Below are 24,317 nucleotides of genomic sequence, written 5' to 3' on the forward strand. Positions count from 1 at the left end.
GGTCACCGGATTTTAACGAGATGGGTCACACTGAGGTCACCTTGCATACGGAAAATATATCGGGGGAATTGCTTGCTGGAAGGAAGCAATTCAAATAAAGTAAACTTCTTCTAAATATGAATAAATTAAAGAATTTTCTTCAGAAAAAAGTATATGGACCTAAGTTTTACAATGAAAACTATCCATTGAGTTATAAAAAACATATGCATTATTTTTTTTTGATTTGAGGTTTCTTATGACTTTAAGGAAAAGAAAAAAAAATTTTTTAATTAACTTTTTTCCCAAAAAACCAATGTCCGTTGAAATAGTGTCATGACTTTTATTAGTCATCAAGCTTCAAAACATAAATGGTATGAATTATTTTAGAAAAAGACTGTCGTATAGTACATACAGCTCCATCTGGTATTATACAATCCGTTAACTATCCAGATCCATACCCAGCTTCAACTGACTGTCTGTGGACTATTGTTGGAAAGGAAGGCACAAATTTAATGATTGAGGTAACTTTTATTTATTTCACAGAAGTGAATATGGTGATGAAACATTTTCTTTTTAAATTAGAATGAAACTGAAAACAAATAAAAGTATTGATATGAAATAATTGGCTGTTGTGAACTTTTAGTTATAATCTTGTTTGTAAGCTGGAACATGAAATCATTTTAGCTTAGGTTCTCCTGTTCTTATTCTGTACATCTCAGTTTGTTAAACATTTCAAGGCCTAGTAGTTTCTGGTCCAGCAACTTTGAGTTAATTAGTAATGTTACTGTCCATCAGATTTTCTTTTCTGAATTTTATACGATTAATTAATAGGCGAGACATAGCTCTGTATCAACAGTTAGTTAAAAGAAGTACATGTAATATCAAAGCATTTTGTTTCTTAATACATTGATATTAGAAGATGTGGTATGAGTGACAATGAGACAAGTCTCTATCAAAGTCACAGTTGTAAAAGTTAACAGTTATAGGCCAAAGCATGGCCTTCAACACAGAACCTTGGCTCACACTGAACAGCAAGCTACAAAGGTCCCATAAAATGACTTGTATAAAACCAATCAAACAGGAAAGCCAACCATCCAATTTATATAAAAAACAAGAAACGAGAAATAATTTTGGAGCACATCATTATACATTACACTGGGTCGATGTCACTGCTGGTGGAGATTTATTTCCCCGAGGGTATCACAAGCCCAGTAGTCAGCACTTTTTGTGCTGGCATGAATTATCATTGATATTGTTATATTTATAAATTAACTGTTTACAAAATTTTGAAATTTTTGAATTACTAAGACTTTTCTACCTCATGCATAGATTACCTTAGCTGTATTTGGCAATACTTTTAGGAATTTTGAATCTCAATGCTCTTCAACTTCGTACTTTATTTGGCTTTTTATAACTTTTTTGGATTCGAGCGTCACCGATGAGTCTTTTGTAGACGAAAAGCGTATATATAAAATTTAGTCCTGGTATCTATGATAATTTTTATTTATCTACTATATTACATATGTTGTTGATGCTATAGCATTATTTTATATACTGATTTGCAATAAACTTATTACAATTACAATTATCTATATTACAATTACAATTATCTATATTACAATTACAATTATCTATATTTTTTCTTGACCAGATTGATAAGTTTGACACAGAGAAGAATTCAGATGTTGTGGATATCCTTGTTGGGGGTAAAACTGAAGCAACATCTACACTACTAGCAAAACTGTCAGGATATTTACCAGGAAAGAAATCTTATCGCAGCTATAACAATTACCTAATTATCAGATTTGTCACGGATTCAGCAAAACAAAGAAATGGATTTTTAATTAAATACTTGACTGGTTAGTCTATTAACAATAATCAGTTCTCAAGAATTGGCTGAGTTGAAAAAATAAATACTTAAAGACAGCAAAAAAAAAATCACCACGAAAACAACAAGGCAAAAAATCAAAAACCAACAGAGATTGAAAATTGAAAATCTATGAAATACAATGTAACTTTTGAAAACTGTTGGGTCTTAGACCTGAATTTACATTTTGTATTTCAGTTGAAGCAGATACATCCATCTCCGTACTATTGACTGCTGAAAACAAACCTTTAACATTGACTGCTGGCAAAGAATACCTTGGCAACAGAGATTATACCTGGGTCATTACAGCAAAGAATACACAGAAAATTGTAACAATAGAGGTATTATGTGAAGAAATCTTCAAAAGAAATTAAGAGAAAAAATTCAAATTATGTTTTTGGCTAGAGAGTTTTCTGATAGGAATCATGCTTTCTAGCTACACATAAACAAAAGGTGTGCATACAGGCAGGATTGTGATTTTCTTGAAAATTTCCACATGAGATGACAGATTGTTGAATTTTATCATTGTTGGTGAAATTAGAAATGAAGGCTATATGGTTTGTCCACTTTTACATTTAAGCTATCTTCTTCAGTATTATATTGAAGTCAGATAAATATGATGGACTTCTTTTTGGTATAATTTTATTTTAAGTCATATCTTGAATGAATGTTTTTGGCATATTTATTTTTTAGAGAGTATCCCTTTCCCTGTTTAAAGGTGATTACATTGACATACATGATGGAGATTCACCATCCTACCCATTACTGGCCCAATACACTGCAGACAATAACGATAACCTAAAGAAAGATCATAAATCTCACACAGAACCAGCATGGCCACAGATTGTATCATCTACTGGTAACCAGATGTATATTATCCTAAGAACACTACATACTACATCAGGGTTAGGATTAACTCTTAGATACTGGCAAGGTAAAAATTTAAACAAATAGATTGATAAAGAAGAAGATGTGGTAGAAAACTAACGGCCTAATTAATGTAAAAAAGCTGAACGAAAACTAATATGTAACACAGCAACAAACAACAACCACTAAATTACTTGTCTACTTGAACTTCTTGAACATTGATATATAAGATTTTAATTATTAGGGGTCTTATATGGCTGTTGAATGTTACAGTTTTACTTGTTCATAACTACATATTTGGTCATGTCATCCTACAATGTGTTAACCTAAATATTTTCAGTTCTTTTGTCTAAAACGTCTTAGAATTTTAGACATGGATGTTGATGAAATGGTGGTGTTTACATTAAAAAATCACATGTCCTAGCTATACCTCATATTTCAATAACTTGAAATGAAGATACATCTTTATAATTACTGTGGACTAATTTATATTAGTAGTACTAATTTTTGTATATATATATTAGATGGTAGAAGACCCAGATGCTTCATACCTTGTATATAGATGCCTCATATCACGAAAAATTTCGGTCTTTCATATGACTTTTGTCCTTGATCTCATTTAACTGGATCGGCCTCTGCATAAAACAAGAGCATTATAGCTAAATCGTCTGGCCTGTTTCATTTGTCATGATTGAACTTGAGACAACATGTAGCAATTATTCCATACACCAAATATAGTTGACATAATTGCTGATTGTATCTGATAAATTGACAAAACCATGAAAACATAACTTAAGCCACTGAAAGATGGAAGTGAGGTCAAGTTGATGTGAAACCAGCCAGATAAACATTTACATCTGACAATCATTCCTTATTTATCAGCCCTATTGGTTATAGTGTATGAGAAAAAGACCAAACCTAAAAAGACTTAACATTAATGTTCAATGAATCATGTAAAAATTTCAAATATAACCTGCCAAACATGCAGACAATGTACATGTAAGCCTTGCAATCATACGTGATATACCAAATACAGCTGATCTTCATCTGACATTGACCTCATGGTTCATTGGTTAGTTTTTGTAGTTTAGCCTTTTTCTCAGATACTGTAATCAATAGGTAAATGATATTTTTGTGAATGAAATTATTGCAAACTGTACAAGTCTCTTAAACAGTGTTAATCTGACCTTGACCTCATTTAAAATTATCAAGGATTATGTTAAAAAAGGGAGATGTGGTATGATTGTCAATGAGACAACTCTTCACAAGAGACCAAAAAGCAGAAATTAACAACTATAGCAGTGGCGGATCCAGAAATTTTCATAAGTGGGGCCCATTGACTGCCTAAGAGGGGGCCCGCTCAGGTCATACTTCAGTGATTCCTTATATAAGCAACCAATTTTTTCCCCAGAAAAAGGGGGGCCCAGGCCCCCTGGGCCTCCCCCTAAATCTCCCTCTGTATAGATCACCATTTGACCTTCAACAATGAGTAAAACCCATACTGCATAGTCATGCAGGTATAGTTTATATGATATTTGTATAAAACATTTCATTATAAATACAATCATAATCAGTAAATCCGGCAAGACATTTCATCATGTGCATTCGTAGAGAATCTAGTTTTACTCAAACTAACAATATTAATTCCAACTGTTTACTTAATTTGTTGTAAAGTAGAACTATTCGAAGGGTTAATAATATATTTATTTCCAGGCTGTGAGGTAAACCTGACATCAGATACAGGTGAAATTTACTCACCTGGATACAAGAAATCAATTAATTATGCTAATTATCAGAAATGTTCCTGGAAAGTAAAAGTACCCAGTGGTAAAGGTGTTACTTTGTTTTTCAACAAAGATGCTGATTTTGAAGATAAAAAGGATATTTTACAGGTATGCTTAAGATATATCTACTCTTAAAATCTTTGTTATGCTTCTTAGATTATATTTGAGAATTAAATTTTAGTATTTATTATTACAGCAAGGACAATTCTGATTTAAAAATTAAGACTTAGTATAATTTACGTAGTTTAAAGTAGTTTTTCATGAGTAACACACCTGCTTTGTTTACTATGTAATACGCATGCATAAAATTGTCTTCAGCAGATTAGACACTTAATTATAAAATGCAAAATGATTTCAGGCTAGATTAAACGAGTGAAAATATTATCTGTTATTTTCAAACACTTTTAAAGGTAATTGAATTAAAATCGCTGGTAATTTCCTGTCAATTTGATAAACAAAAAGAATCCCAGAATGAATCCAGAATGACCTGCATGTTAGTTTTGTCATATAACTTCTGGTTTTAATTTCATCTTCTCATTTGAAAGTAACTTTAGCGATTTCAGAGATTAATTTACCATTTTGAGTCATTGAGAAAAAATTTGTGAATCCTTGGTCTGCAAGAGAAGTAAACATTAAAAAAGATGTCACTCTCTTATTAACCAAAATATGGCATTTAAATGTGGAGTAAAAGAAAGCAAATGTTGTCCACAAGAAAACATTGTCAACAGAGGCAAAGGGTAACAAAAATGGCAATAATCAAAAACGTTATCTGATTCATGATTTTTGGAGCATTATAGAAAGTTTTCAAATTGTATTGTATTTATAACCTGACATATTTGTTTAAATAGGTATTTACAGAAAGTGCTGATGGAAATAGAACTGCAGTCCACAAAGGAATTGTATTGTATTTATAACCTGACATATTTGTTTAAATAGGTATTTACAGAAAGTGCTGATGGAAAGAGAACTGCAGTCCACAAAGGAATTGTACATGTATTGTATTTATAACCTAACATATTTGTTTAAATAGGTATTTACAGAAAGTGCTGATGGAAATAGAACTGCAGTCCACAAAGGAATTGTATTGTATTTATAACCTGACATATTTGTTTAAATAGGTTTTTACAGAAAGTGCTGATGGAAACAGAACTGCAGTCCACAAAGGAATTGTATTGTATTTATAACCTGACATATTTGTTTAAATAGGTATTTACAGAAAGTGCTGATGGAAAGATAACTGCAGTCCACAAAGGAATTGTATTGTATTTATAACCTGACATATTTGTTTAAATAGGTATTTACAGAAAGTGCTGATGGAAACAGAACTGCAGTCCACAAATTGTATTGTATTTATAACCTGACATATTTGTTTAAATAGGTATTTACAGAAAGTGCTGATGGAAATAGAACTGCAGTCCACAAAGGAATTGTATTGTATTTATAACCTGACATATTTGTTTAAATAGGTATTTACAGAAAGTGCTGATGGAAATAGAACTGCAGTCCACAAACTGTATTGTATTTATAACCTGACATATTTGTTTAAATAGGTATTTACAGAAAGTGCTGATGGAAAGAGAACTGCAGTCCACAAATTGTATTGTATTTATAACCTGACATATTTGTTTAAATAGGTATTTACAGAAAGTGCTGATGGAAAGAGAACTGCAGTCCACAAATTGTATTGTATTTATAACCTGACATATTTGTTTAAATAGGTATTTACAGAAAGTGCTGATGGAAATAGAACTGCAGTCCACAAATTGTATTGTATTTATAACCCGACATATTTGTTTAAATAGGTATTTACAGAAAGTGCTGATGGAAAGAGAACTGCAGTTCACAAACTGTATTGTATTTATAACCTGACATATTTGTTTAAATAGGTATTTACAGAAAGTGCTGATGGAAACAGAACTGCAGTCCACAAACTGTATTGTATTTATAACCTGACATATTTGTTTAAATAGGTATTTACAGAAAGTGCTGATGGAAATAGAACTGCAGTCCACAAACTGTATTGTATGTATAACCTGACATATTTGTTTAAATAGGTATTTACAGAAAGTGCTGATGGAAATAGAACTGCAGTCCACAAACTGTATTGTATTTATAACCTGACATATTTGTTTAAATAGGTATTTACAGAAAGTGACATATTTGTTTAAATAGGTATTTACAGAAAGTGCTGATGGAAACAGAACTGCAGTCCACAAACTGTATTGTATGTATAACCTGACATATTTGTTTAAATAGGTATTTACAGAAAGTGCTGATGGAAATAGAACTGCAGTTCACAAACTGTATTGTATTTATAACCTGACATATTTGTTTAAATAGGTATTTACAGAAAGTGACATATTTGTTTAAATAGGTATTTACAGAAAGTGCTGATGGAAACAGAACTGCAGTCCACAAACTGTATTGTATTTATAACCTGACATATTTGTTTAAATAGGTATTTACAGAAAGTGCTGATGGAAACAGAACTGCAGTCCACAAACTGTATTGTATTTATAACCTGACATATTTGTTTAAATAGATATTTACAGAAAGTGCTGATGGAAAGAGAACTGCAGTCCACAAAGGAGAAGGGTTTGATACTGCATCATTTCTCCAGCTGGCAGAGAAAGGTATAGGGATAAATTCACCTGATGGAAAGATGTATGCAACGTTTACCACCGATTCTGTTCTCAATAGAAGGGGTTTCTATGGAGTTTATTCTGTTGGTAAGTTTAAGAGCAAGTGTCAATTATGTTCTTTAACATTGAATACTTAGGTACTTGTAAATTACACTTGAGGAGCTTCCAAGTCATTAAGAAAACTTACTCATTGAAATAGTTACGCTTGATCCTTAGCAAAGTACTACACCATTTCACATATGAAAATCAACAATTGCATTCTAAAATATGCACAAAAAAAAGACAATATCAATAAAGGTAAATTTTGGTCAGTCGTGTTTTCCATGGTTACCAAATAATGCTTGAGGACGTTTAAGATGTGCTAGCTTTAGATATTATGGTCAGTTATTTAGCTTACATACATGTGATTCTTCTGGCGGGAGTCAAAATCTCCCGCTTTTCAGACCCTCTTCCGTCCCTCCCGTTAAAATTTGAAATCTTCCGCTTTTTGAAAATGTTAACCTTGTAAAATTTTCAGTAGACATTTTATTTACAAAATAGATATGGACAGGGTAAAAGTCTGAAAAACTTGAAATTGATATATGAAAAGTCGGAGAAAAACGGAAGTTTCCTTTTATTGATTTTGTGTCAAAAAGTAAATGGGTAAAATTAGCCTGAGGTTTTTAGGATTACACTGTATATACAACAATAAATTGAAGATTGCTCATGGACGTTTTAAAAGATGTGCTTGCTTTAGATATTATGGTCAATTATTTAGCTTACCTTATTTAACCCTAAAGAAAATCTGATGAAGAAAGTGTGCTTTGTCTTGTCAAATAGTTAAAATGCATGAGAAGTTTAAAAAATTTGCTATATTTACTTTGTATTGCAGATTGTCCTCATCCAGGTTTCAATGAATACACAAATGTTCCAGTTATCAAAAACTATCATTATAGAGACATTATAACTGTGAAATGTAAACCTGGCTACTCTTTCAACTCTGATTCTATCAAGGAACCTGTGACCATGACCTGTCTGTTTGGCGGAACATGGGATATGGTCATTCCTAAATGTCAACGTAGGTTTTATATTGATTAGAATGTTAAAAAATAAGAAAACATTAGTTCAACTCAAGACACCATTTGCTGTTTAAGAATCTAATGCACTCTGGGTAATATTTCCAAAAGTGTACACAAAAACATTGTGATTGGTTTAAAACGTTCTAAACAATGGAAATTCAACCAATGACGTAACATTATTTTTCATTTTGGTCTACGAACAATGAGATTACCCATAGTCCTTTAGACTCTGAAAACACAATTGTAGATGAGAAACAAACAATTAGTTTGATCTGCATTGTAGGACCTACTCAGTGTAAAAAAAGAATTAATCATTCTTGTCCTGAACATGCATGACAATTGATTTTATATCAACTGGATGTTAAGCAAGCAATAATTAATCAACCAAAATACATTGTTTTAAATCATTTTATTTTAGAATGATGACGAAAGACTCTACACATGATAGTTTATCCTAATTTTAGTTTTTGATTTGATTATATATACCAAGATTTATTTTTTTCTCTTTTGTTGTAGCTTTGTATTGTGGTCTACCACCCAATATAACTGATGGCTATTATCACAATTCTACTGGAGTCATTTATGAAAGTGAAGTTCGTTACAAGTGTTTTCCAGGATTTTATATAAGTTCAAGTGATGCAATTACCTGTGATAATTCTGGTAGTTGGAGTAAACCACCATCTTGTATAGGTTTGTCATTACTTTTTACAGTAAATTCAAAACTTTTGCTAAGTTTTTACTATTGCAAGAATTGAGAAGAGATTTGTATGGCAATATTCAAAAATATGTTTGAAATTTTGATAGCATTACTTGTATGTAGCATTTTTTGAAATTGTCATTAATAAAGCTCACTATTTTCTTGGTTGTTCAACAATGGCAATAATAAATGCATGTATTAATTCCTAAACTAGCAGTATCCTTCTGCATATCACACGATCAAGTAATAAGATATACATTTTTTTGGCCCAACTGTTAAAAGCAATAGACAGATGGTAATTTTTGTGAAATTTAGTAGTAGATACTGTAGTTGGAATACTTAATTGTTTCTTTGAAGATATACAACATGTTATGTTTTCATCAATTAACAGGTATATATCCCTCAACAAATTGAGGAAGGAACACTTTATTATAAAAGATGAATAAATACATCTGTTTATAAATTTATGCACACAAATTATAGTATGAAGCAAAAAGATCTGAATTTTTATAAAGGAAAAATACAAAAACAGGAAATAATATTTTAATCACATACTTTATGCTCATTTGAAAAGTTTTAAAGTATTAAAACAGTGCCTGATCTTATTTTAATCCTTACTGTAACAATAGATTATCATGTTTGTATTTTATTTCTCAATGCCGATGCTCATAAAAATAAAAATATTATCGCATGTATGTTACTTTTTTTCAGCTGCCACTTGTAAAACTGCTCCAGATGTTGTAAATGCTATAAGGACAGTCATCACTGGAGACCTGACATCTTATGCCTCTATCATCCAATATGACTGTAATGATGGCTTTGAATTGTTTGGGGAACCCATTTTGTTTTGCCGCTCAGACAATACCTGGTCGGCAACTCCACCATCATGCAAAAGTAAGAATACACCTTATTGCTATTTGTCTACCATTACTGGACATCACAAATTAGTTCCTGTAAAATTTTGACGTCATAATAGAAAATATCTGCTGCCACGATGGAAAAGTAATTATTGTATGACGTCAAAAGATCAATCAGAACAAATTCTCAGGTCAATCATTACAGATTTCCAAATAGTGATAAGGTGTATAGCAGCATAGCATTAAGCCTCCTTTTTGCATAGTCTATATCTGCCAGACAGACATGAACACTTAATAATTATTCCATACACCAAATATAGTCGACATATTGCTTATAGTACTTGAAAAACAGACCAAAATACAAAACTTAACTTTGACCAATAAACCATCTGACCTTGACCTCATTCTAATGGTTCAATGGTCAATGTACAGATATTTCTTATCAAAACACTATATAAATTGAAAAACTAAAGTTGTATACTGATAAGGAGCTAAAAAATAACAATGAGTGACATGCCTTGATAAGATCAGCAGTATAAACCTAGATATTTCTTGACTTAAATTTGGCTTTGCTTTCCACATATATTACTATAGATTCGTTTACAGTATTCAACCCTATTTATTTTCAACTTGAGATTGATTAATTTTCAATCTTTAAAATGTTTGATTACCTGCTCACTTTAAAGTTTGAACACTTTTAGAGCGCATTTGTTTCTAACCTAAACGATGTAAACGACTACGCGCGTAGTCGTTTAATCCATTTGTTTCTTACATTTTTTGGTCAACGTTGACATCGTTCACATAAACGATGTACGCTCAAAGTAGTCGCGTAGTCGTTGATCGTTTATCGTTGAGACGTGTAAATGATAAATTTGTTTCTGCATCTGTCGTTTAAATAATTACGAGCATGTGTTGTTTTCGCAAAGTCCTGGTTATTTATTTCCTGCACTTTTACCTGTTTGTTTATAGTGCATGAGTGTAATCTATTTTTGTCTGACAACGTGGGGTCGATAAAGTTTATTAAACGATGCATTTGTTTCTAGCAGCTTAACGTTTACTAAACGATAGTCATCGATGACAAAATTTCAGGTTAGAAACAAATGCACTCTTAATTATTGAACATGGATAGACATTGCAGTGAACAGACTCAAGTGGGAGAATTTGTTTCTCTTATATGATAAGTAATATGTAATGCAATATTTTGATTTTGAATGGATATGTTCAGAAATAACAGGAGAGAAATTTAAACACAGTGTGGTTTATTGAAATTTATCAAAACTACAATTTGAAATTAGAGAATATATTTTATATTACAGAGCTGAAATGTTTGTTACCAGAAATTAAGAATGGGAAACTTTCAAAAAGCACCTTCCCTGAATTTAAAGAAGAGATTACAGTAAAATGTGATGTTGGATTTAGATTAAATGGTACAAAGACACTGACTTGTAATGAAAACCAGACTTACGAAGAGTTACCCACATGTGATAGTAAGTGCAAATAAGTCTTGTTATAAAGAAAAAAAAGTTCTGATGCTGAGGAATTCACCTCTTACACTTCTGTGACATAGATTGTTTTACCATGATGATGCTTTTATTTTTTTTATTAATTTTGTTTTTATGTATTTATGATCGGTGTCTAATTTTTATTATTAAAGTTGAGTTATGTCCCCTTTGCTTTGAATTTTGACCATGTTAAAATGTTATCATACCACATCTTCTTTTTTATATGTTTTATAATTAAGTGTGTTTATGATATGTCATCAATGGTGTGTATCTAATATATTATCTTCCATACACTTCTGTCTTTGAGAGAATTTGAGGCTCCTATTCTTAGTCATGTAGTAAAAATCTACTTTACTAATCTATGATTTCAATCTGTATTTCAGATATTGATGAATGTATTGAAGGTACCTCTAACTGTGATCAAAAATGTGTTGACAACATCGGTAGTTACACATGTCATTGTAACCTTGGATACAGTCCTGATGTTAAGCAGAAATGTAAAGGTTAGTTGTCATGACAACATTGGTAGTTATGACATCAATTTTATCCTGGATACAGTCCTGATATTATCAAGGCTGTACAGTGTCATATAGTGGTTAATTTCTGTGTTGTTGATTTCTTGTGGAGAGTTGTCTCAATGGCAATCATACCACATCTTATTTTTATGTCCCACTTAGGGTCATTATGTTTTTCAGGCTGTTTGTCATTTCGTCCATCCATTTGTTTGTTTGTCAGTCTGTCCTGCTCCAGGTTAAAAAATTTTAGTTGAATTTTTTTATCAAGGTAGTTTTTGATGAAGTTAAAGTCCAATCAACTTGAAACGTAGTACACATGTTCTGTATGGTGTGTTCTTTGTAATTTAATGCCAAAATAGAGTTTTGACCTTAATTTTACGGACCACTGAACATAGAAACGGGATAGTGTGAGTGGGGCATCTGGGTACTATATATGTACATATTCCTGTTATATTTTGAGATTAAATGTTTTTACTGATGCTGGTAGTAACACATGTTATTGTGACCTTGGATATAGTCCTGATGTTAACTCATTAGGTGTCAGTTGTCATGACTGGCATTGACTTCATTTGTATTAAGGACCTTGAATACATTTCTGATGTTAATCTGACATTGATAAGTTGGTCACAATGAAGATATAAGTAATTTATATTATTGTGACATTGGATACATCCTTTATGTTCAGACCTAGGTTGTCATGAAAACATTGGTAGTCTCATAAATAGTTGACACCTTAGATACAGTCATGACAATTTCAGTAAATATACATCATTGAAGCACTTTATTCGGTCCTGATGTGAGCTAGAAATATAGAACCATGTTTACAGAACAAAATTAACTTTCACACATGGTCACATAAAAATGTGGCACTAAATTCAAGTAAATTTTGATTTTAATCCCACCATTGAAAAGAAGCCTATTTATGTAAAAAAAGGACAGGAGCTTTCATAGCAAAATAACCATCAGTAGTCTTGATTACCAACTGCATTCATGTTGTTATGGAATGATGTATTCTTTGTTTGGAAGTGCATGTACTGGATTAAATAAATGTGGTGGAATTCTGATTTTTTTTATTGCAACAACTAAATGAACACCTGTGTATAATATATACTTGTATTTTTATGTTACAGATATACGTGAATGTGACAGAGATGATAGAGCTGGTTGTGACCACATGTGTAAAGATGTACCAGGAGGGTACCAGTGTGGCTGTAAGAAAACAGGATATCAGTTATTTACCAAAGATTTTGCAGCTAACTTCACTGTACCATTAGTTATGGAGAATGGAAATCTTGGAAAAGTTTATAATTTGGACCATACTTGTGTTCGTAAGTTGTATTCTGGGAAAAAATAACCATCATAAGCAACACTCTGGGGTGACTTCATTTTTAATCCGAGATTTGACTAGAGTTCCATATGAATTGTAAATAATTTTGAAGAGTAAGTACTCTAGATTACCGGAAGTTCTAGGCCCCTACTCTGAATATGTTTACATCTAAATTTGATTGGATTGACATCATAACATCCGGGATATTGAGACAATCTCAAGGAACCCTGCCACAACCCAGGGTCTAGAGTTCTTATGGTGGGAAAGCTATATCCAATCATAACAGGTGTTATATAAGACCATGTCAATCCCATCTACTATCCAAATGAAGTCAGCCTCAATGTCTATCAGAAAAGAATATTTGGCAATTAAAATAATGTTTTCTTGTATAAGCAGGCAATTAATATGTTAATAAGATATTTGGTTGTATCTTACATTTCATTAGAAACATGGTTATAAAACAAATCACACTGAAAGTTGAATTATATCTCTCATATCTTTCAAATTTCTAGCTGCTTTATGGCGTAATGACTTGACAATAAGGACTGTCCATTGACATGATTGAAAAATCTATGTAACAATGTATAAAAAAGAAGATGTGGTATGATTGCCAATGAGACAACTATCCACAATAGACCAGAATGACACGGACATTAACAACTATAGGTCACCGTACGGCCTTCAACAATGAGCAAAGCCCATACCGCATAGTGAGCTATATAAGGCCCCGATAAGACAATGTAAAACAATTCAAATGAGAAAACTAACGGCCTTATTTATGTAAAAAAATTTGTTAAAATGTAAGCTGTTAAATAATTAAAATATTGAATACACCATTTAAAAAAAAATATACAGTATACAATGTTTTTTTCAGGCAAACTTTGTCCAAGCCCACCTTCCATAGATAATGGTATGTTGATGACTCATCGATCTGTTCATCAGTACGGAGATACTATACAATATTTCTGTAACATTGGTTATGTAATGAATGGCAAAAAATTGTTCACCTGTGACAGCACTGGACAATGGTCACCAAGTCGATTTCCCAAATGTCAAGGTTAGTGTAATATTGTCAAGAATGGCAAGTAGTTGAGAGTAAAATAATATGCTGTTCAAGACGGAAAAAAAAAAGATGCAGTGTGTAGGTCTATATAAAAGTACCTAGAAGGGTCCATCTCATTTTATTAAATATAACAAAACTTAGAAATTGCTCACAACAATTATTCATCCATTTATATATACCTGATTGCCCACGGAGTAAAAAAACACTTTGTGCATTTATGTATGACAAATAGCGATCCTTGTCGATTATTCCACGAAAAAATTAGGTGATGACAAATTAGGAAGTACATGTAGGGATCAGTTACATTGTAGGTCAATTTTGGCCTAACATGTTGTAAAACATCAACACTGCAACCACTATAAAAAAGTAAAAAGTCTAGATTGACGTGTTCTTACAAATCCGGATTCATCTCGGGTTTAAAACAACATTATAGCAACTTGATATAATAAAAACATTACTAGTAAAATAGCAAATTTTTTTTCTATTAAATCGTCGACATAGAATCAAGAGACTTTTACTTAAAGGTAAATCCAAATTAATATTTAGATCAATATGCTTTATTTATCATGAAAAAGGTTTGTGGCATAATTCCAAACACTAATTTTCCGATATGCAGACCAAGTTCATCCATCAGCTGCTTTGCTCTCAATGATTTGTTGCACGACTTGTTTGTAACCTCAACTTATAATGCTCAAAACTCTTCGGAACTTGAATACTTCGGTACTTTCTTTTCCCTTTCGTTTCCTTTGTTAACATGAAACCTTCATCTACACAACCCTATCCCGTCCTGCCTGCGAATCTATGTTGTATTTTACTAAGGCGAAACATCACAATATGATAACGTCAGACCAAACCATCGCACCTCAGCAAAAGGACCATCGTACTTCGGCGTGGACCATCGCACTTCAGCGTCCCCATCCCACCTCCGAGTCCTACATATATAAGGCCTTTTCATTTAAGTCTTAGAAATATCAAATTGATGGCAATACATGAAGACTATATAAGACAGTCAAACTGTTACAGTTCCTTAAGACTGCAAGATTTTCAATGAATTTCTATTCTTTCAGCATACAGCTACACATATGTTGGCTGTTACCATGACGACACTGATCCAATGTTTGATGAAGTACATGAAAAGAAAACTTTGTCAGCAGAAATCTGTTTCACGCAATGCACATTTTCAGGGTGGAAATCCGATCAGTATTTTGCAACACAGGTAAATATAATGAAATTTAATTTGATATAACCATTTAGAAATATAAAATATTGTATAAAACATATCCACGTAAGAAAATCAACACATGTAAGGACAAATCTAGAGAAAATCTTACTATATCTTGCATTCAATGTTTTTTTAACTACCCTGGATCAAATTGTATAATTCCTTGGTTACCCATTTTTGGTAAACCACAAATTCAAAAGTGCAAGGATGTATAAATATTCTATAGGCTGTTTTATTGGAAAGATGACAGAGAGACTCTCTTTTGAAAAATTTACTTTTCGAACTGATAGGAATTAATACATGGGTCAGCAATGACAGCTTAAATGGATTTAGTGACAAATGAAATCACACTTTCATCTTTTTTGTCTGAAACAACATAGATAACATGTACCAATACAAATTAAGGAGACATGATATGATTGCTAATGAAACAACTATCCAACAGAGTTCAAATGACATGTATTTAACCAATCAAAGGTCATCGTATAGCCTGATATATGACAAAACAATGAAAGAAAAACAGTTACGAGAGCCAGCTACTTATTTAAGACAACCAATGAGTTAAAGGCTCCTGACTTGACCAGGCACATATTGAATGTGGTTTAGTTAGATTTGTTCACTGGAAATAATATCTAAAAGGTTTTATATACAAGAAAAGAAAATATGATTTCGTCTGGGTCAGGCAAAAAATGGATGCCAGATGCAGTCTTGACTTTAGACAATATCAAAGGGATCTCAATTTATTTCCTGTTATCTCAAACAATAATTAACATGTAGATAATGCATATATTTAATAATATTTTGTACAGGCAGGAAATAAGTGTTATTGTGGTAATGGTACACAACTGGGTAGCACCAAGTACACTAAGAGAACTGAGAGGGAATGTAACATGGCTTGTGTAGGAAATACAAAGGAAATATGTGGGGGAATTTGGAGGTCATCTGTGTATAGAATTACTCCAGGTTAGTATAGAATACTAGAAATAAATATATGACACATGTTACTAGTTTTAGGTGTAATACCACCAAATCATGGTACATCACATCCGGTTGTATACGAAAGAAGGTAGAAAAAAATATTCCCTTGAATTTGACAGTTGTAGGTAATTAATCCTACATTTTATTGCAGTAAAACATTTCTGTGTCATAAACATATGTCTTGGGCATTTCAAAACACCAATATTTTTTAATTGGGATTTCTTTAGAAAATTTTGTATAAATCTTGAAGTTACATGGTGACTAAACCTTGTACACAGATAAAATAAGGAGAGAAATTTGATTGGTTAACTTCCAATGATGGTTATTTTCTTATATGCTATGAAATGGTATGTGCATTTTTTTCTATAGTACTGGACAGGATAAAACTTTTCTCATGCTAAGTATTTCTTCATTTGAAACAAAGATAAATTCTGTACATTTTTTTGAAAAGTGCAAATTTAACAAAGACAAATAGGGGAAAAATCAATGGTGGTATTACACCTTTAATGCTCTATGAAACATGACTTTACTTAGTAGTTTATGTATTAATATATATTTTAATAGGTGTATGCTTAGTGGACCCCTACAAGACACACAGTTTGATACGTCAGCCCACATCAGTCAGTCCTGATGTTTCTGTGGAGTTTGGCGACACTTTAAACATGAACTGTACAGTACCAGGAAAGGGGGACTTTACCAAGGAAAGGAAATGTATCTACAACATGACATCAGACTCTTACTATCTTTATGGAAATGATTATGAATGTGGAGGTAAGTATAACACAGACAAGGGGGATAACTGTGAGGTAAATGGTAAAACAGACTTCACCAAGAAAAGGAAATGTATCTACAACATGACATCAGACTCTTACTATCTTTATGGAAATGATTATGAATGTGGAGGTAAGTATAACACAGACAAGGGGGATAACTGTGAGGTAAATGGTAAAACAGACTTCACCAAGGAAAGGAAATGTATCTACAACATGACATCAGACTCTTACTATCTTTATGGAAATGATTATGAATGTGGAGGTAAGTATAACACAGACAAGGGGGATAACTGTGAGGTAAATGGTAAAACAGACTTCACCAAGGAAAGGAAATGTATCTACAACATGACATCAGACTCTTACTATCTTTATGGAAATGATTATGAATGTGGAGGTAAGTATAAATTTTAAGAATTATTGAAAAAAATACAGATTGAGTTGATAAAATATGGGAATTTGAATGATCAGGAATATAAAAAAACAAATATCGCACTTTTTGGGGGGTTTACTAAGTTCACTAAGGATGCTCAAGTAATCCACAAATTATATTTGACGCTACCCTTAACTGGAACCTTGAAAATAATGTTACTAAATAGAATACACACAATTTTCGTTACTTTTTTTTAGCTCACCTGGCTAAAAAAGCCAAGTGAGCTTTTCTCATCATTTGGCGTCCCTGGTCAAAGTGGTTCCTTATCTTTTACAAAAATCTTCTCCTCTGAAACTTGTACCCGACCAAATTTAATCAAATTTGGCCACAATTGTCTTTGGAGCATGTTGTTTGAAAAAGGTGTCTGATGATCCCGCTTGCTAACCATGATGGCAAACATGGCTAAAAATAGAACATGGGGATAAAATGCAAGTTTTGTTTATTATGCCCCACCTACGATAGTAGAGGGGCATTATATTTTCTGGTCTGTGGCTCCGTTCGTCCGTCCGTCCTGTCCTCAGCTAGAAGTCTGACATGTAGGGTATATACTCTTCCAAATTTGATCCAGAATTTGGAAAAACAGCACTTAACTTGTGAATTTGAATCTTTGGACCATTAAGTCTCTTATTATTCACTAATTCAAAGTACGGAATTTCTGAATGGCTTACAATACCTTTAGGCTGAATCTGATTTAAACACTTTATTTTCTATGCCACATCAGGATTAAGGCGTATAATCTTCCATTTTAGAAGCTATTGGCCCTTTTCACCCATAAAAAATGGTCTTGCATGTCAAGTTAAACAGTCTTTCAAATATGAATTATGTATAAGTGTATATATCCTAATATGTCAATTAGACTTTAATTTTCTATCAGATGGTCATTAAAGTTATGCATTCATTATGTATATTAGTAGTGATGAGCTATTGGCTTTCAGGCAGGATTTCTGACCTTTTTGCTTCTTTAAAAATTGTCCTATTCAGAAATTTTGTTATGATTTAAGGAGGTAGACCTAGGTTAAGGGAAATAACTCTTAAAATCATCAGTACGTTTGTGTCAACCATTTTCAAAAACATATTCTAAGCTTCTAGGTTACATAGATTATTTTTAATCTGTTTCAGGTAAATGCTTAAAAAACATTGATGAACTTGACTTTTACAAACGCTTAACTGATTTAAAGAGTTATCTCCCTTAACCAAGGTCTACCCCCTTAAATGCTTTGTTTCCCTGTAAGTTTATATGACCATGCCCCACTAGCTTCAACACAAATATTTATGCCCCACCTACGATAGTAGAGGGGCATTATGTTTTCTGGTCTGTGGCTCCGTTCGTCCGTCCGTCCGTCCGTCTGTGGTGCCGTTCGTCCGTCCAGGTTCAAGTTTTTGGTCAAGGTAGTTTTTGATGAAGCTGAAGTCCAATCAACTTGAAACTTAGTACACTTGTTGCTTATGATATGATCTTTCTAATTTTAATGCCAAATTAGATAATTACCCAATTTCACGGTCCATGGAACATGGAAAAGGATAGTGCGAGTGGGGCATCCGTGTACTTTGGACACATTCTTGTTAGTGATTATATTTCTAATTCTCTATTTTATATTGTAGAAATTGATTGTGGGAATCCACCTTCTAATATTACTGGAGCAAACTTTACTTATCCTTCAAACTTGAAATATGGATCCATGTTTGAATTTTCATGTTCCAGTTTATTTTATGTTGACGGAAAAAGTGTTAATGGATCTTCTGACATAGAAGTTATATGTGGAGCAGATGGTCAATGGGATTTAGGAAGTTTACAGTGTTTAGGTTGGTATCAGTGAATTATAAAAATAATGTTGCATTTATATCCTTAGTGGAACATAATAACTTAGAATAAGTAGATATCAGGAAAACATTTGCTACTGACTATTTTAGATATAAATATGAATGAATGACATTTATAACTAATGAACATCTAAGAAAAAATATACTACAGGATAACCTTGACATTTGTCCATTAGTTGAGAATAACTTTATCAAAAGAGTTTGTCAATCAGTTGGAAATAATTTTAATGTAGATCAAAAGATCAACTTGAAATCTGACAAATGTTAGAAATTTTAAGGATGACCTTCATTACTGAATTGAAAGGTTAGGCATGAGCCGCCCCATGACTTTGACAATTGAAGTCATGTTGACATTCATAGAAACATTTTAAAATACATTATTTTTTGTCTTAATTTTTTCAAATATTTTTTTGTAGGAGAAACCTGTAGTGACCCAGGCTATCCAGCTGGGGGCATAGCTACCTTGATGATGAACAACACATTTCAAAGTTTTCAGAAAAATGGACACATAAGTTTCTCTTGTGATAGAGCTGGTTTTGTTCCTGATACTTTAACCAAGATTTCCTGTAATGAAAACATTTCTAGCACATCATTAAACTGGGATAATCAGGTACCCAGTTGTATTGGTGAGTTAATTGATATTGAATATATTGGTATTGGCTGCAATTAACCATTCAAAACATTTAAAAATCCAATATATAAATGATTAAATACGGAAAACATGGAACAAAAAGGACCACATATACTTTTATAGGCCATTTATATTTGCTCCAATAACTTAATCATTATTTTCTCAGGATGCAAATTCCAGCTGAATTAAAAATACCTGATAAAAAAATCTGAGGAATGAAACCACCAGTATAAGGCTGAATGATTTATTGTCCAGCCTTCGACTTTAGGGGAAAAAGCAACTAAGCGATCCTACATTCCGTCGGCGGCGGCGGCGGCGGCGTCCACAAATATTCACTCTGTGGTTAAAGTTTTTGAAACTTTAATAACTTTCTTAAACTATACTGAATTTCTACCAAACTTGGACAGAAGCTTGTTTATGATCATAAGATAGTATCAAGAAGAAAATTTTGTAAGAATAAATTTCCACTTTTCCGTATTTTACTTATAAATGGACTTAGTTTTTCTGCGAGGAAACATTACATTCACTCTGTGGTTAAAGTTTTTAAAATTTTAATAACTTTCATAAACTATCCTTGATATGTACCAAACTCGGACAGAAGCTTGTTTATGATCATAAGATAGTATCAAGAAGAAAATTTTGTAAAAATAAATTTCCACTTTTCCGTATTTTACTTAGTTCTTTTGCCAGAAACAAAACATTCACTCTTTGGTTTAAGTTTTTAAAATTTTTATAATGTTCTTAAACTATCCTGGATTTCTACCAAACTTAGGCAAAAGCTTGTTTCTGATCATAAGATATTATTCAGAAGTAAATTTTGTAAAAAAAATATTCACTTTTTCCGTATTTTACTTATAAATAAACTTAGTTTTTATTCCAGTTAACATTACATACAGTCTGCAGTTAAAGTTTATAAAACATTTATTAGATTCATAAACTATCCTGAATTTTTTACCAAACTTGGAAGCTTCTTTCAATCAAAAGACAGTATCGAGAGGGAAATTTTTATTGATGTTTTTCCTCATTTTTGTTGAGTCTGCGATTAACAGCAAAAGTAGGCGAGACACTGGGTTCCGTGGAACCCTTACAAATTTTGGCTATATTAAGTAATTTTACCATATTTGTGGCAATATGCACATAAACTGAGACTACTATAACACAGAGATTGGTCACTCTCAATTTCCCTATAAAACCGTACACACTCAAAAAAGCTAGCTACGTTATTTTAACGTAGTTTCATATTTTACCGTTAGCAGACGACATGTAATTGTTCAAATTAAAATTGAATAAAACAAAGCGAATTATTATTTTCAATGCTGTCATTACTATTCATTTTATATGAATATTATTATGATTAACCTACTTTAATAATTATTATATTATAATAGTTTTTAATAATAAATATATTTTAATAGTTTTTCATAATAAACATATTTTAATAGTTTTTTTAAAATGAACTTTGCGACGAGAATGGATTGTGTTTAGATAATTCTCATAAATCCGACAACCGAAATTGTTATGGTGAAACAGGTCCTGTTTATTGTATCTAATCAAGGAATCATATAAACAATTCCTTGATCAAATATACAAATGTTTTACCTATTTTACCTACCTGTAAAAACAGGTGCATTTGTGAATTGGCTGGGATATGGTTATGATACACGTATACACATGCTAATTAAAATGGAATTAAGATATATTAATTTCATCATCGATACTTTTTGATATTTTATTTTAATTTATTTTATTTTAATTTTCATGAATGATTGGTTCCACTAAAAGCTTTTTCAGAAATCAAAATGGAAAAAGGCTTCAGTTTTAACCGTTTTTTTTTCAAATGAAGGTTAATTACGGCGGCAAAAAGTATAAAGGAAGGTATGGATGGGTTTCGATGGTTATTCATTGAATAGATGAAAAAAATCAAGATTATAGAATAGGAATAATTGAAGAATAATCGATTGGAAATTTAAAACCGAAAAAAAAATATGCCCCAAAAAAGATATATTATACCAAATAATCGTTTTTTTTTGTAAGCAATTCTGTTTTGCCGTTTGAATCAGTCTAGTATGCTTTGTAATGAACTTGGGTTTTTATCCTAATCAAATTCTTTTCCAAATACAAAAATAATGAGGATGTCTTTCCTTAATTAAAAGGGTCAATCATTTCAATCAATTTTGATCAGGTTTTTACAAACAACGTAATTAGCGGCAATCATATAAGAGAGAAAATATCGTTTAAAGTAGTTGAGTACAGAACGGCAAAAGGGGTTATAACTTCAATGGGTGCATTAAACAAACAAAAGACCTACAAATTATAAATATATGTTCCCAAAACATCGTCGCAAATTTCACTTCGCAATGTCCTCTAAAAGGGACTAAAAGTGACTTCTTATCTTGGTATGACAGTGATCTCAATCTTGATCTTTTACTTGGTGATTTTACTGCATCAGATATTGAATCTGAAGGACGGCTGCAAAAACTGCAAAAAAAACAAAAAGAAGCCACTACCGCAAATAACTCTGAACGTCAAGCTTTATACCAGTGCTCAGATTGTGACAAAACCTATTCTTCAGTATCTGGATTCCGTGGCCATTTAAGAACAAAGCACAGCCACCAACAAAACCTTATTTAACGTTTAGTAATGTCACGTTGCTGATCTTTATGTTTTCTAAAGTCTCCTTTTTTTTTTTAAAGTTTTATCTTGACGAATGAGTTTATCAAGAGTGGTACATATGTACACATCATTCTAATTCATACATTAAATTAAGATAGTAAATAAATAAATATAAATATTTATAGTAGAGTTCTGCCCAATAATCAATAGCTGACTGTCAGTGGCAAATATTTCTGGCATTGGGTAACCGAAAATTAGCTACATCTAGTGGGGTAGGTTCTGTGTTAACAGAAGTTTTATAGTTGAAAAGTGCATGATCTCAAGAAACTAACTTTCCATTTAAGGTGGTACCTAACACTACAGGGAGATAACTCTGTAAAATCAGCAGAACGTTTTAATGACATTGTGTTCATAAGGGAATATTAAGCTTCTCAATGATCAAAATAAAGTGTTTGTCTAACTGCTATATAACCAGTGTAATTTTTCTGATAAAACGGTTGGTTCAATTTTTTTGAATTTTTTATATTTTTGTCAAAGGGTCAAAGTAAATACTTTGTCAAAATTTTAAGAAAATTAAACGAGCCAAATTAATTTTAGTTAAAGTGTTAGGTACCACCTTAAATGTGTATATATATGTATTTTTAAGTCTAGAGAATTATTATTTTTTTCATTTGAAAGGTCCGTACACTGTAAAAACAGGTTTAGATCCTAAATTCAAATCTAAACACTTATTCTGTGTACGTTTTGAAACACCTTTAGCATCTAAACATGTTTAGATTTTAACAAGTGTTTAGATTTCAACAATTATTTAGATGTCAGATGTTTAGAAATATATGGTGTTTAGACCTTAGAACGGTTACGCTACTAGTACTTTGATTTCACAGGAACTACTTAGGGTACAGCACTACAGGTTGAAAAGTGCACTGTATTGCAGAATATACAATACACGTGTACATATTTGCTTAAGTGTCCTTGCAATGATTTTTACCATCATTTTACTTGTCAATATAGTGCATTGTATATTTTTTTGAATTAAATAAGGCAGTTAGTTTTCTCGTTTGAATTGTTTAACATTGTCTTATTGAGCCTTTTATAGCTGACTGCAGTATTGGCTTTGCTCATTGTTGATTGGCCGTACGGTAACCTATAGTTGTTAATGTCTTTGTCAATTGTGGTCTCTTGTGGACAGTTGTCTCATTGGCAATCATGCCACATCTTCTTTTTTTATAAAGCTGGAAAACTTCATTAATGATAATAATAATATTAACAATAATAGGGTTACACATTCTAATCTTCCTGGAGACCAAAGAAAAGTTTGTAAACAATAGGACTAAGTTTAGAAAAGTCTGTAACCAATAAGACCAAGTTTTGAAAGTCTGTAAACAATCAGACGAAGTTTAACCCACCATTTCTTTTTAAGGAATAAGTCTGTACCAAGTCAGGATTATGACATTTTTCCCCTTCGTTCTGTTTGTTTTTGCAGTCAAGTGTTCGATTTTGTTAGTTTTTATGGACCTTCCACTTTTTTAGCTCACCTGGCCCGAAGGGCCAAGTGAGCTTTTCTCATCACTTGGCGTCCGGCGTCCGGCGTCCGTCGTCCGTCGTCCGTCGTCCGTCGTCGTCGTCGTCGTCGTCGTCCGTCGTTAACTTTTACAAAAATCTTCTCCTCTGAAACTACTGGACCAAATTAA

At 32.1% G+C, this 24,317-nt stretch overlaps 1 protein-coding gene across 2 annotated transcripts in view; it reads left to right on the forward strand.

The window, feature by feature from the left end:
* The window catches only part of LOC139487814 (uncharacterized), a 111,067-nt gene that overhangs the window by 6,475 nt on the left and 80,275 nt on the right, over window positions 1-24,317 (forward strand). Inside the window, exons 7-24 of one of the 2 annotated variants that reach the window (XM_071272945.1) lie at window positions 367-500; window positions 1,631-1,838; window positions 2,045-2,187; window positions 2,540-2,780; window positions 4,427-4,605; window positions 7,040-7,226; window positions 8,011-8,196; window positions 8,714-8,887; window positions 9,606-9,788; window positions 11,068-11,238; window positions 11,637-11,756; window positions 12,899-13,096; window positions 13,970-14,152; window positions 15,226-15,374; window positions 16,190-16,343; window positions 16,923-17,525; window positions 19,164-19,364; window positions 19,799-20,008. In XM_071272945.1, the coding sequence (XP_071129046.1) occupies window positions 367-500; window positions 1,631-1,838; window positions 2,045-2,187; window positions 2,540-2,780; window positions 4,427-4,605; window positions 7,040-7,226; window positions 8,011-8,196; window positions 8,714-8,887; window positions 9,606-9,788; window positions 11,068-11,238; window positions 11,637-11,756; window positions 12,899-13,096; window positions 13,970-14,152; window positions 15,226-15,374; window positions 16,190-16,343; window positions 16,923-17,525; window positions 19,164-19,364; window positions 19,799-20,008 (3,624 nt within the window). Of the gene's footprint in view, window positions 1-366; window positions 501-1,630; window positions 1,839-2,044; window positions 2,188-2,539; window positions 2,781-4,426; window positions 4,606-7,036; window positions 7,227-8,010; window positions 8,197-8,713; window positions 8,888-9,605; window positions 9,789-11,067; window positions 11,239-11,636; window positions 11,757-12,898; window positions 13,097-13,969; window positions 14,153-15,225; window positions 15,375-16,189; window positions 16,344-16,922; window positions 17,526-19,163; window positions 19,365-19,798; window positions 20,009-24,317 lie in introns of those variants that run through there. The other variant, XM_071272946.1, reaches the window with a different exon arrangement.

The sequence above is a fragment of the Mytilus edulis genome, chromosome 9, assembly GCF_963676685.1.
Source record: "Mytilus edulis chromosome 9, xbMytEdul2.2, whole genome shotgun sequence".
NCBI classification, from domain to species: Eukaryota; Metazoa; Mollusca; class Bivalvia; order Mytilida; family Mytilidae; genus Mytilus; species Mytilus edulis.